At 37.2% G+C, this 13,274-nt stretch overlaps 1 protein-coding gene across 1 annotated transcript in view; it reads left to right on the top strand.

The window, feature by feature from the left end:
• The window catches only part of DCP2 (decapping mRNA 2), a 51,285-nt gene that overhangs the window by 4,870 nt on the left and 33,141 nt on the right, over positions 1 to 13,274 (top strand). The window contains exon 2 of the mRNA XM_040446656.1: positions 12,759 to 12,910. Within this exon, the coding sequence (XP_040302590.1) occupies positions 12,759 to 12,910 (152 nt within the window). The remainder of the gene's footprint in view (positions 1 to 12,758; positions 12,911 to 13,274) is intronic.

The following is a 13,274-nucleotide window of genomic DNA, read 5'->3' as shown; positions in this document are numbered from 1 at the left end:
TTTTTTCCCTCTAGCCATAGTCAGGATCCTTTTGTAAGGGTGTTGAAAGGGAATGCCAGAATGAATTCTCCTTTCTTACATCCTACTAATTGGTCAAAATGCTGCCTTTTACAGTTTTGTCTTTTGGAGAAAGAAGCATGTGCTTTCTTCATAATTCTCTCATTTCTGGCTATTCCTTATTTATTTGTTTATTTAAGATTTTATTTTTGAGTAATCTCTACACCCAACTTATAAATGGGTCTTGAATTTATAATCCCTAGATCAGGAGTCATATGCTGCACTGACTGAACCAGGCAGGTGCCCTTCTGGCATTTCTTGAAGTCCTTCTTTTTTCTTTTTGATTGTCTTTTTATTCTACTTTCCGCTTTTTGCTTCATACTTGGATTATGATTCTCTTGTACATTTTCCTTTCTTCCCCAGCACAACCAGAATAGCTTCCTCCTCTCCATTCTTGTCTGCTCCTTTATTATAGCCTCGGTCTTACCCTCAGTCATACTGTCTATTCTACAAAATTCTTTTTTCCTGGAGAGTGCCCTCTTGGAGACCTCCACCCTTCTAGCCCAATCTAAACTGGTTGTTCCCTAGATTTGCCAAACTACTGGCCTACTAGAATTCCTTTCAAAGCTCTCCCAGGTTGCATTTATTATCTCTTAAATTGCATGTTTTATGCTTTCTTGGTTTTCATTATTTTGCTGGTGCACGTTGAAAAGTAATTTCCTTTGAGAGGATCATTAGGAAGTAAACTTCTGAGTCCTTATAGGACTAAAATGCCTGTTTCTCTTCTCACACGTATGCTCCCAGGTGGTCCGGGGTCCACACTTTGAGTACCTAGGTTGTAGGAGATAACTTCAACTTCCGGGCCTTTTTTTTTTTGTTTTAAAGTAGGCTTCACACCCAGGGTGGAGCCCAATGCGTGGCCTGAACTCATGACCTTGAGATTGAGACCTGAGCTAAGGTCAAGAGTCTGACCCTTAACTGACTGAGCCACTTAGGTGCCTCCAGGGCCAGTTTTTTAATACATGTTTTTCTTTGTCATGCGCCAGATTTTCCTTAGATGTTGGCTGATTTTTGTTGCTGTTTCATATTTAAGATGAGGGCATATAGGAGCTTATTTATTGACAGGCTTCTCTTTTATGTGAGTAGATAGGGTGCTAGCTCTTACATTGGGCATCGTTAAACCAGTGTGTGGGAGTTTTGCTTTGGGGTGCTATCACCCAAACCTATCTGCTAAAGTTAGGAAAGAGCCTTGGGTATTCTTCCCCCTTCCCCCACTCTTTTGTAGGAGAAACTCCCGACTCCTTTAAAGGAGTGAAAGAAGAGTAGACATTCTTCTATTACATAAGTAGACCTTGCTGTTCCCTTCTCCCTTTTTAAAAATTGAAGTATATGACATAAGGTTACATTAATTTCAAATGTACAACGTAAGTGATTTGGCAGCTCTGTTATGCTATGCTCCCAAGTCTAGCCACCATCTGTCACCATACAATGCTATTAAAATACCATTGACCATATTTCCTATGCCATACCTTTTGTCTCTGTGATTGACTCTTTCTAAATTGGAGGCGTGTATCTCCCTCTCCTTTCACCCATTTTGCCCATCCCTGTAATCCCCTCTTCTCTGACAAGCATCAGTTTATTCTCTGTATTTATGGGTCTGTTTCTGTTTTGTTGGCTCATTTGTTTTGTTTGTTTTTAGATACCAGACATGAGTGAAATCATTCGGTATGTGTCTTTCTCTCACTTACTTCACTTGGTGTAATACTCTCTAGGTGCATCCATGTTTTCTCAAAAGGCAAGTTCTCATTCTTTTTTATGACTCAGTGATACTCCACTGCGTATATATGCATATATATGTATCTATATCTATCTATCTATCTATCTATCTATGTATCTTTATCCATTCATTTATTGATGGACACTTAGGTTTCTTCTGTATCTTGGCTATTGTAAATAATGCTGCAATAAACATAGGGGTGTGTATATCTTCTTGAATTAGTGTTTTTGTTTTCTTTCAGTTAATACCCAGTAGTAGAATTAACAGATCATATCATTTCTGTTTTTTAATTTTTTGAGAACTCTTGATATTGTTTTCCACAGTGGCTGCACCAATGTAAATTCTCACCAACAATCACGTGGGTTTCTTTTTCTTCTTGCCAACAGTTGTTATTTCTTATCCTTTGGTTGTGGCCATTGTGAGATCTCATACTATCTCAGGTATGAGATGATATCTCATGGTTTTGATTTGCATTTCCCTGGTAATTAGTGATGTTGAGCATCTTTTCATGTGTCTCTTTGCCATCTGTATGTCTATGGAAAAATACCTATTCAAGTCCTCTGCTGTTTTTAATTGGATTATTTGTTTTTTGATGTTGTGTAAGTTCTTTATATATTTTGGCTATTAACCCTTTATTGGATATATCATTTGGGAATATCTTCTTCCATTTAATAGGTTGCATTGTTGTTTTGTTGATGGTTTCCTTTGCTGTGCTAAAGCTTTTTATTTTGGTGTAGTCCCAATGGTTTATTTTTTGCTTCTGTTTTCTTTCCTGAACAGACATAGCCAGAAAAATGTTGCTAAGTTGGATGTCAAAGAAATTACTGCCTGTGTTTTCTTCCGGGAGTTTTATGGTTTCATGTTTTACATTTAGATTTTTAGTCCATTTTGAGTTTATTTATGTGTATGGTGTTAGAAAGTGGTCCAGTTTCATTCTTTTGCAGTTGGATGTCCAGTTTTACCTGCACCATTTATTGAAGAGACGATCTTTTCCCTGTATGTGTTCTTGGATCCTTTGTTGTAGACTAATTGGCCACAGAAATGTGGGTTTATTTCTGGGCTCTCTGTTCCATTGATCTGCATGTCTATTTTTGTGTAGTACCATAGTGCGAGTGGGGGAGAGGGACAGAGGAGAGAGAGAATTCCACTCAGTGTGGAGCCCATAACCCTGGGATCATGACGTGAACTGAAATCACGAGTAAGATTCTCAACCAAATGAGCCACCCAGACACCCCAGTCCTGTACTATTTTGATTATAGCTTTGTGGTATATCTTGAAATCTGGGATTGTGATACCTCTGTCTGTATTCTTTATCAAGAAAGCTTTAGCTATTTGGGGTCTTTCGTAGTTCCATACAAATGTTAGAATTATTTGTTCTACTTCTGTGAAAAATGCTATTGGTATTTTGGTAGGAGTTGCGTTAAATCTGTAGATTGCTTTGGGTAGTATGGACATTTTAACAATATTCTTGTAATCCATGAGCATGGAATGTCTTTCCATTTGTGTTGTCTTCAATTTTTTTCATCAGTGTTTTATAGTTTTCAGATTATAGGTCTTTTACCTCCTTGGTTAAGTTTATTCCTAGATAATTTATTCTTTTTTGGTGCAGTTGTAAATGAGCTTGTTTTGTTATTCTGCTTCATTATTGGTGTATAGAAATGCAATAGATTACTGTATATTAATTTTGTATCCTGTAACTTTGCTGAATTCATTCATTATTTCTAATAGTCTTTTTTTGTGTGGAATTTTTAGTTTTTTGTGTATAGTATTGTATCTGCACACAGTGACAGTTTTACTTCTTTCTTAGCAATTTTGATGCCTTTTTATTTCTTTTTCTTATCTGCTGCAGCTAAGCCTTTCAGTACTATGTTGAGTAAGTGGCAAGAATGGACATATCCTTGTCTTGTGTGCCTGATACTAGAAGAAAAGCTGTCAGTTTTTCACCATTGAGTATGATGTTAGCTGTGGGTTTATTATATGTGGTCTTTATTATGTTGAGGTATGCTTTTTCTAAACCCACTATTTTGAGATTTTTTTTTTTTTAATTTTTATTTTTTTTAATTTTTTTTTTTTCCAACGTTTATTTATTTTTGGGACAGAGAGAGACATAGCATGAACGGGGGAGGGGCAGAGAGAGGGAGACACAGAATCGGAAACAGGCTCCAGGCTCTGAGCCATCAGCCCAGAGCCCGACGCGGGGCTCGAACTCACGGACCGCCAGATCGTGACCTGGCTGAAGTCGGACGCCCAACCGACTGCGCCACCCAGGCGCCCCTTTTTTTAATTTTTAATGTTTATTTTTGAGAGAGAGAGAGAGACAGAGTGTGAGCAGGGGAGGAGCAGAGAGAGAGGGAGACACAGAATCTGAAGCAGCCTCCAGGCTCTGAGCTGTCAGCACAGAGCCCAACATGGGGCTTGAATTCACGAACCACGAGATTATAACCTGAGCCGAAGTTGGTCGCTTAACCAACTGAGCCACCCAGGTACCCCTGTTTTGAGAGTTTTTTATCATGATCGGATGTTGAATTTTGCCAATTTTTTTTTTTGTATCTGTTGAGATGCTCATATGATTTTTATTCTTCATTATATTAATGCAGTGTATCTTGATTGATTTGTGTATATTGACCCATCTTAGCATCCCAGGAATAAATCTCAATTGTTAGTAGTGACTGATCCTTTTAATATATTGTTGCATGCAGTTTGCTCATGTTTTGTTGAGGTTTTTTACATCAGTGTTTATCAGGGATATTGGCCTGTAGTTTTCTTCTTTTGTAGTGTCTTTGTCTAGTTTTGGTATCAGTGTAATGCTGGCCTTGGAGAATGTACTTGGAAGTTTTGTTTCCTGTTGCACTTTTTGGAATGGTTTGAAGCGAATAGGTATTAACTCTTTAAATGTTTGGTGGCATTCACTTGTGAATCCATCTGGTCCTGGACTTTTGTTTGTTGGGAGTTTTTTTGATTACCAATTCAGTTTTGTTACTAGGAATCAAGTCTATTCAGATTTTCTGTTTCTTCCTGATTCACTTTTAGAAAATTGTATGTTTCTAGGAATTTATCCATTTCTTCTAGGTTGTCCAATTTGTTGGCATATAATTTTTTATAGTAGTCTCTTATAATCATTTGTATTTCTGTGGTGTCCATTCTTCTCTTTCATTTCTGATTTATTTTACTTGGGTCTTTTTTCTTTTTCTCTTGACGAGTCTAGCTAAAGGTTTATCATTGTTTATCTTTTCAAAGAACCAGCTCTTGGTTTCATTGATCTTTTCTGTGTTTTTTTTTTGTTTGTTTGTTTGTTTTTGTTTTTTTTTAGGTTCTATATCATTTATTACTGCTCTGATCTTTATTATTTCCTTTTTCTACTAACTTTGGCCTATTCTTTTTTTAGTTTCTTTAGGTGTAAGATTGTTTGAGATTTTTCTTGTTTCTTAAGGCAGACCTGTATTGCTATAAATTTCCTTCTTACAGCTGTTTTTGCTGCATCTCAAAGATTTTGGACTGTTGTGTTTTCACTGTCATTGGCCTCCATGTATTTTTTTTTTTTATTTTCTCTTTAATTTCATTTGCCCATTGGTTGTTTAGTAGCATGTTGTTTAGTTCCCATGTGTTTTTCTTTTTTTTTTTTTCCTTGTAATTGAGTTCTAGTTTTATACTGTTGTGGTTGGAAAAGATGCATGATATGATGTCAGTCTTCTTAAATTTACTGACACTTGTTTTGTAGCCTAATGTGTGATTCATCCCAGGGAATGTTTCATGTGTACTTGAAAAGAATGTGTATTCTGTTGTTTTAGTATGGAATATTCTGTATATATCTGTTAAGTCCATTTGGTGTAACGTGTCAGAGACATGTTTCCTTATTGATTTTCTTTGTCTGGATGATCTATCAGTTGATGTTAAAGTGGGGTGTTCAGGTCCCCTGCTATTATTGTATTACTGTCAGTTTCTTTCTCTATGTCTGTTAATAATTGTTTTATGTATTTAGGTGCTTCAGGGTTGGGTATATAGGTATTTACAATTGCATATCCTCTTTTTTGTATTGATTGTTTTATCATTAAGTAATTCCCTTTGTCTCTTGTTACAGTATTTGTTTTGAGATCTGTTTTGTTTAATATAATATAAGTATTGCTGCTCTGGTGGTGTTTTGTTGTTCTTGTTTCTGTTTGTTTCTTTTTTTTCTTTCTTTTTTTTTTTTTTTTTTTTTTTTTGCTGCTTCCATCTGCGTGGAATATCTTTTTCCATCTCGTCACTCAGTCTGTATGTGTCTTTAAGGTCTGAGGTGAATCTTTTCTAAACGGCCTATTGCTGGGTCTTGGTTTTTGTCCATTCTGTCACCCTGTGTCTTTTGTTTGAAGCATTTAGACCATTTACATTTAAAGTAATTGTCAATAGGTGTATACTTATGCCATGATGTTACTTGTTTTCTGATTATGTAGTTCTTGTCTGTTCCTTTCTTCTTTTGCTCTTGTATTGATGAGTTTCTTTGCTGCTATACTTGGTTTGCTTTTTTATTTTTTGTGTATCTATTACAGGTTTTTGGTGTGAAGTTACTGTGAGATTAGTATATAACATCTTAAATATGTACCAGTCTATATTAAGTTGATGGTCACTTAAACTTGAACACATTCTAAAAGAATTTCATTTTTACCAACCCTCCATGTTTTATGTATATGTTGTCATATTTTACATCTTTTTGTGATTCACCTTAACTAATTGTTTAGATATAACTGATTTGACTGTTTCTTTCATTTAACCTTCATATTAGCTTTATAATTGCTTACTACCCTTATTGTATATTAGCTTTTATTCAAGAATTTTTTTCCATTCATAATTTTCTTTTAATTGTAGCTTTTTCTTTCCCACTTAATGAAGTCCCTTTAATGTTCCTTAAGGCTGGTTTAGTGGTGATGAACTCCTTTCACTTTTGTGTGGGTAACTGTTTATCTCCTCTTCAATTCTGAATAGTAATCTTGCTGGGTAGATCATTCTTCTTTGCAGTTCTTTCCTTTCAGCATTTTGAATATATCATGCCACTCCTTTCTGGCCTGCAAAATTTTTGCTGGAAAATTAGCTGATAGATTTGTGGGATATTCCTTGTACATGACTATTTGCCTCTTTCTTTCTGCTTTTAAAACTTTTAGAATTTTTAGTCTTTGACATTTTAATTATTATGTGTCATGGTATAGAACTCTGTGGGTTCATCTTTCTCTCCTTTTGGGACTCCTTCTAATACAAATGTTTGTTCGCTTGATGTTATCCAAGAGATCTCATAACCTATCCTGTATTTTTTCTTTTTTTACTGTCCAGCTTGGGTACTTTCCATTATCCTATTTTTCAGATTGCTGCTCCTACATCTTCTAATTTTTTTAAGCTCATTTATTTATTTTGAGAGAGAATGTACATGTGGGAGCAAGCAGGGAAGGGGCAGAGAGAGAGTGAGAGAGAGAAAATCCCAAGCAGGCTCTGTACCTGTGGGATTCTTTACTTGAGGCTTTAACCCATGAACCGTGGAGTCATGACCTCAGCTGAAATCAAGAGTTGGATGTTTAACCCTCTGAGCCACCCAGGTGCCCCTTCTAATGATTTTTGTTTTTTTAAACACTCAGGCCTTCCCCCCCCCCCCTCCCGGGGGAGGGGGGGGAGGGAAGGAGAGGGGCAGAGGGAGGGAGAAAGAGAATCTTAAGCAGGCTTCACACACTGTGGGATGTCCTGGTGTGTTTCTCCTTTTCTTAACTCCCTTTTCCAGTTGACCTTTCTTCACTTGGGGCTTTTCTGGGTTGGGATGGGAATTAAATTGGATTTCTTTGTGCTATGCACTTTTTGCCACATTTTAGATTGTGGTTAGTGTCTAGAAACTTTACTAGAAATGAAAATTTCTATCTAAAGATAGTAGGTTGTACATAGACATCTACTCCACTAAAAGAGTAAAGTTTAAAAATTCTTAAGTACATAAAACCACAGGAAAAGGAAGAATGGGTGAAAGGATGAGCGACAAAATTTCGGAACTATAAAGCAAAAAGGAATACTGTATATGACTTAGTAGATCTAACAGACCTGAATGAGAGTGGTGTAATAGTGTCAATCTATTCTAAAATAAGAATATTGAAAAATGGAAGAAGTGAATTTATATATCCTGTGTACATATATATACACATATATATCCTGAAAGCCCTCAGCCTTCTTCTGTTCTGCTCCTAGAATGTGGCAGCTTGTCCTTTACTCTCCCAAATCTGACATTGGAAGATTCTTTAGGTGATTTGACTAGCTCGTGAGGAAAGACTTAGTGACACTGACATTGGTTCCCCAATTAAATGGCTCAGCCTGATCACTTACCTTAAATGATGCCTTATAGTTTGATAAGCCTTCTAAATAGCTTTGTGGCCTTTCACTTAAATATGGATATCTGAAATAGGCTTCTTAACATTAAAAGGTAGAGTTTAAAGCTCAAAGAAAAGAAAAGCAACTGGGAGCAAGCAAACTATGCAAATAGAAGAAAATTTAAACTATATTGATCTCCTTAGAGAGGTAGGTTTTTACAATCATGGAATAACAGGATAATCTATAAAAGCATAATTTAAACAAAGATAGCATTTGGAAATTAAAAATATGAGAGCAGAAACAATCTTAATAGATGGTTTGCAAGATACAGTTAATAATGTTCCTCAGAAGGTTGGGGTGGGGAGCAGAGGAAGAATCAGAGGTAGGAAATATTAGAGGAGAGTAAAGAATCATGAGGATCAGTCCATGAGGTCCTTCAGCACTGAGGGATGTGAATTTCCAAAGAAGCAAGGTCCATTCATTGGCCAGTGCAGTAGATGAAAACTAGACAGCTGGGAAATTTCATAATACTGGGGACAGAAGGAAGAACCTAGAAGCTTGCAGACTGAAAAAAAATACATCAGACAAATCTGAAATGCTTTGTCTTCTCACCATCAAAATTGGAGGCAGGTGGGAGACAGCACTGTCTTCAAAATGATTTCCAGCCTAGAATTCTTTATCCAGCCTGTCAGCTCTGAGGATAACGATATTTTCAGATGTACAGTATCTCAGTACTTATCCCCCTTGCATCCTTCTTCAGAAGGTTTGGGAGGGTATACTTCATGAAAAGAATAAAGAAAAGGAGGAAGACAGGATATAGGAATCCTGGACTCTGTAGGATAGAGGCATGGGGAACCATAGGATGCTAGTAAGAGGACAGTGTAGTATGATAGATGTGTATCAGCTGTAGATGATAAGCAGCCGATTGGAACACATGAGAGGGCTCAGCGATAGTCTTGGAGATGAAACTGATGTGTCTGAATTAACATTTGAGAAAAAAATTTAGGAAACTAGTGGAAGGTTGAATTAGTGATAGGGATGATGTAGAGAAAATGAAGCAAATGCAATGATAAGACATTAATTATGGGAAGAACAAAGGATTGTGCAGGAAAGAAAAAGTAATCCTAGCTTACCACATGGCTTAATTGTGAATTGCATTTACAGAATCATATTAATGTAAAGACTGAGTGCTCATCTAACTCTGGTTATCACTGGGAATGATTTCCCCCCCTTTAGGGGACATTTGCATTACCTGGAGATCTTTTTAGCTGTTATATCTTGGTGGGGAGTGCTAATGAGTAGAGGCTTGGGGTGCGCTGAACATCATGCAGTGCACAGGAAAGCTCTTCTCAACATAGACTTCTCTTCTTCAAAATGTCAGTAGTGCTGAAGTTGACATCCTAACCAAAATTGTGATACAGTTTTGTTGGGTGGATGGAGAGATGAGAAGGGTGTGTAGAATGGGAGTGGGAATGGAGTTAATTCCATAATGGAAGTCAGTAGAAAATGCCCCAAACTGAGCAAATAATAAATGTCTAGAGTGTTTTAGGGATGTGTTAAGTTAAATAAAATCAGATACAAAATTAGTTTTTTGCCGTGCTGTTTATCCTGTTTTACCACCCAGTGGTCATTCTTAGATGTGGGCAGTGGTCTGATATAGTTCAGTTCACAAAGTTGGTGGTTTGCTATTCGTAGTCTAATCCAAGCTTGTGCAGTTTGGGATTGAGCCTCAGTTTGTAAACAATTTCCTGGGGCCATTTTCCTGAGCTGCTTCTCTTTAGCTATTTCCCTGATACTTATTGGCTCTTTAGGTCTACCCTTTTGGTCCTTTAGTCAGAAGCCAATCTGGCACACACTTCATGTGTCTCTGCTCACGTCTGAGACCAAGTGGCTGAAGGTTAGAAGAAAAAAAAACCAGTGAACATTAGCCCTACTCTCCTGGGAGCACATAGCTCTTGCGATTCAAGAGAAAGTTTCCTGTCCCTTAGAGTTTTAGCCTCTGTGGGTCTCTGTTACACACACTATTGCTGCCACCTCTAACCATGATGGCATTGCTTGTGGACTGGGGCATGGGAGAATGGAGAAAAGAAAAGGAAAACCCTACTCTCTGCAAGAGTTAGACTCCTCTCTTGACCCTTGAGGCTTGACCGTAGAGGGCTTCTGGGGCTCTCTCTTTCCCAGCTGGTGCTCACTTCTAACCCCCAGTCCGGTCAGGCAACACTAGAGGGTAGAAAAATGGTAAATTCACTTCAGATACTGTCCTCCCCAGTCTTCCTGCGACTGTTTACTTTTTACAGTCTTCAAGTAGCTGCTGTATGCTTTTTTTGTCCAGGTTTGATAGTGACATTTTATGGGACGGACAGAGTGTGCTTGTTCCATCCAACCAGAATAGGACCTACGTAAGCATTTAAAAGATAAATTGTAACTATCAGTATGTCATTCTCAATGTATATGTCAAACAATTTGCTAGACTATAGGAATAAAAACAAGGAAAGATAGGGTACATTATCTCAGTGAACTACTTTAGAGGAGTTTGTGGACAGTAATAGTAAACGCCAGATAATTGTAAAGGAGTTGGGAGTCTCAGAGATTATATAAATCTGTTCAGAGGAGTCTGATGTATCTACATAAGAGGGGTAATGTTTGTAAGTCATGAAGGATGAATTAGGAGTTTGCTAGGTGGACAAGGGAAAGGAAGTAGATATAGTATATAGATGACAATTTAAGACATTTCTAAGAATTTGGTATCCCTGGGTATAAAGAGCCCCTTAAAGTAATCCAAGAGGTTATGAGGTGAGTAGGAACCAGATCTTGAATGCCATCTAGAAGAGTTTGGATTTTTTTATTTTAGATAATGCCACCGGGATTGCATGTTACACATTTTGTTCCTGGTATATGTGCAGCTTAAGCTCCTTTTCCCCATAGTTTTTCTGTATTGAAATACAGGTTAATTGTACCTACATTCGTCTTACCATTTACTTATTTATTTCCTTATTGGAATGTTACATTATTTTTATAATTTAAAAGCATGTTTTTTGAACATGAACAAAAAAGGTTGATTTGAACCTTGGAAACAAGCAAAAATATTTGCTAGTGAATAGTGTGAGTGATCAAACTGTCAATAACTAATTCTTAATTTTTAAAAATAACTTAAAAACCTTTGGATTTTGGGGTGCCTGGGTCGCTCAGTTGGTTAAGTGTCTCACTTTCGCTCAGGTCATGATCTCATGGTCCATGGGTTCAAGCCCCACATCAGGCTCTGTGCTGACAGCTTGGACCTGGAGCCTGCCTCAGATTCTGTGTCTGCATCTCTCTCTCCCCACTCATGTTCTGTCTGTCTCTCTCAAAAATAAATAAATATTAAAAAATTTAGGGGCGCCTGGGTGGCTTGGTCAGTTAAGCGTCCAACTTCGGCTTGGGTCATGATCTCACGGTCCGTGAGTTCCAGCCCCGCGTCGGGCTCTGTGCTGGCAGCTCAGAGCCTGGAGCCTGTTTCAGATTCTGTGTCTCCCTCTCTCTCTGCCCCTCCCCTGTTCATGCTCTGTCTCTCTCTGTCTCAAAAATAAATAAACATTAAAAAAAATAAAATAATAAATTTAAAACAACCAATGGATTTCTTTTGTGTAGTTCAATCTGTCTCTCCAAGGCATTTCCAAAAAATTCTATGCAGTGGAAGAAGTAATAGGTGGTTGCTTAAGGAGTGCTGTGAATCCCATTCACTTAGATTTTTAAATTCTGACTTCTTAACAGAAAGAGGGGTTTATTGTCTCAGTCACATGTATATGTAATATAGTGTATATTTATGCTGTATATATAAAATGTGTCCCCACCTTTCTTCAGATGTACTTGGAAAAGATAATTTAGGATTTTAAAAAGTGAGTATACTTTAAAAAGTTATTTTAAACGTACGTTTTAAGAAGTATTTTGAGCTCCAGTTCTGCAGATGGGGGTCTTTGAGAAGTGTAGTCTGTTAATTAAACAAGAGTTGATTTCTTGTCGCTTTGTAATACTTTAAACAAGAAGATTAAGCAGCTAACATCTTACCTATTTGAATGAATTAATATATTTGTACATTATATGCTGTGGCACCTGGGTGGCTCAGTCGGTTAGGCGTCCGACTCTTGATTTCAGGATTGCGGTTATGATCGCAGGATTGTAGGATCAAGGCCTATGTCAGGCTCTGTGCTGTCAGTGTGGAGCCTGCTTGGGACTCTCTCTCTCCCTCTCCTTTGTCCCTCCCCTGCTTGCATGCATGCTTGGGCTCTCTCTCTCTCTCTCTCCCTCTCCCCCCCTTCGCCAAAAAAAAAAACAATGCTTTTTTTTTTTTTTTTTAATGTTACCAGTCATGGGAGGAAATCCTAGTGAACGTTGTTTCCTTGCTCCCTTTATTTTGTTAACAAAGGGTAAATGGCCTCTTAAAAAAACTCTATTATGAATGAGATAACTGTGAAAAACTATTTTTTCAGGCTTCTCTTCCTTGTGCAGCATTTGTGGTAGAGTGGTGAGCATAGCTGCCTTCCATCCAGACTCCTCTTCCCTACAGTAATGCTTCCAAATTTTCCTTCCTTGATCAGCACTTGGTCCCTTTTTTATGTTGGTGGTTAAAGCAGTTCAGTAGGTTAAATTCTTTACGGTTTGTAAATGTAATTTTAATGTTTTTTGTTTTTGACAGCCGATTTATTTTGCATATTCCCAGCGAGGAAAGAGACAATGCTATCCGAGTGTGTTTTCAGATTGAACTTGCCCATTGGTTTTACTTGGATTTCTACATGCAGAACACACCAGGATTACCTCAGTGTGGGATAAGAGACTTTGCTAAAGCTGATATCCTTTTTTTTATTATAATGACTGTCTTTCATTATTGCTAATAAAATATTTTAGTACAGATTTCCTTTTGCTTGTCTTTGAGATTTAAAACTTACTAGATAACTATACTTGGTTTCTAAAAATTGTCAATATAAATAGTAGACACAATTTAATAGTATATTTATTTTTATCTAGAGGACCCTTTGAAATAATGCAGTGATTGTTAGAATTAAATTTGATTTTCTCTTTCAGAAATAACTACCCAGTTTCTAGAACTGACCTCTTTTTTTACTTTGTTCTTGCTGTTCCATTTAACTAGATGATCTTTAATCAAATCACTACCTTTTGGGGATAGAAATTGTTAAATAATTATTGAATATTT

This window comes from Herpailurus yagouaroundi, unplaced genomic scaffold (assembly GCF_014898765.1).
Source record: "Herpailurus yagouaroundi ecotype Mexico unplaced genomic scaffold, PumYag 29, whole genome shotgun sequence".
Lineage (NCBI taxonomy): Eukaryota > Metazoa > Chordata > Mammalia > Carnivora > Felidae > Herpailurus > Herpailurus yagouaroundi.
Note: the sequence above shows the minus strand (reverse complement) of the source record. Positions and strands in the feature narration are given on the sequence as shown.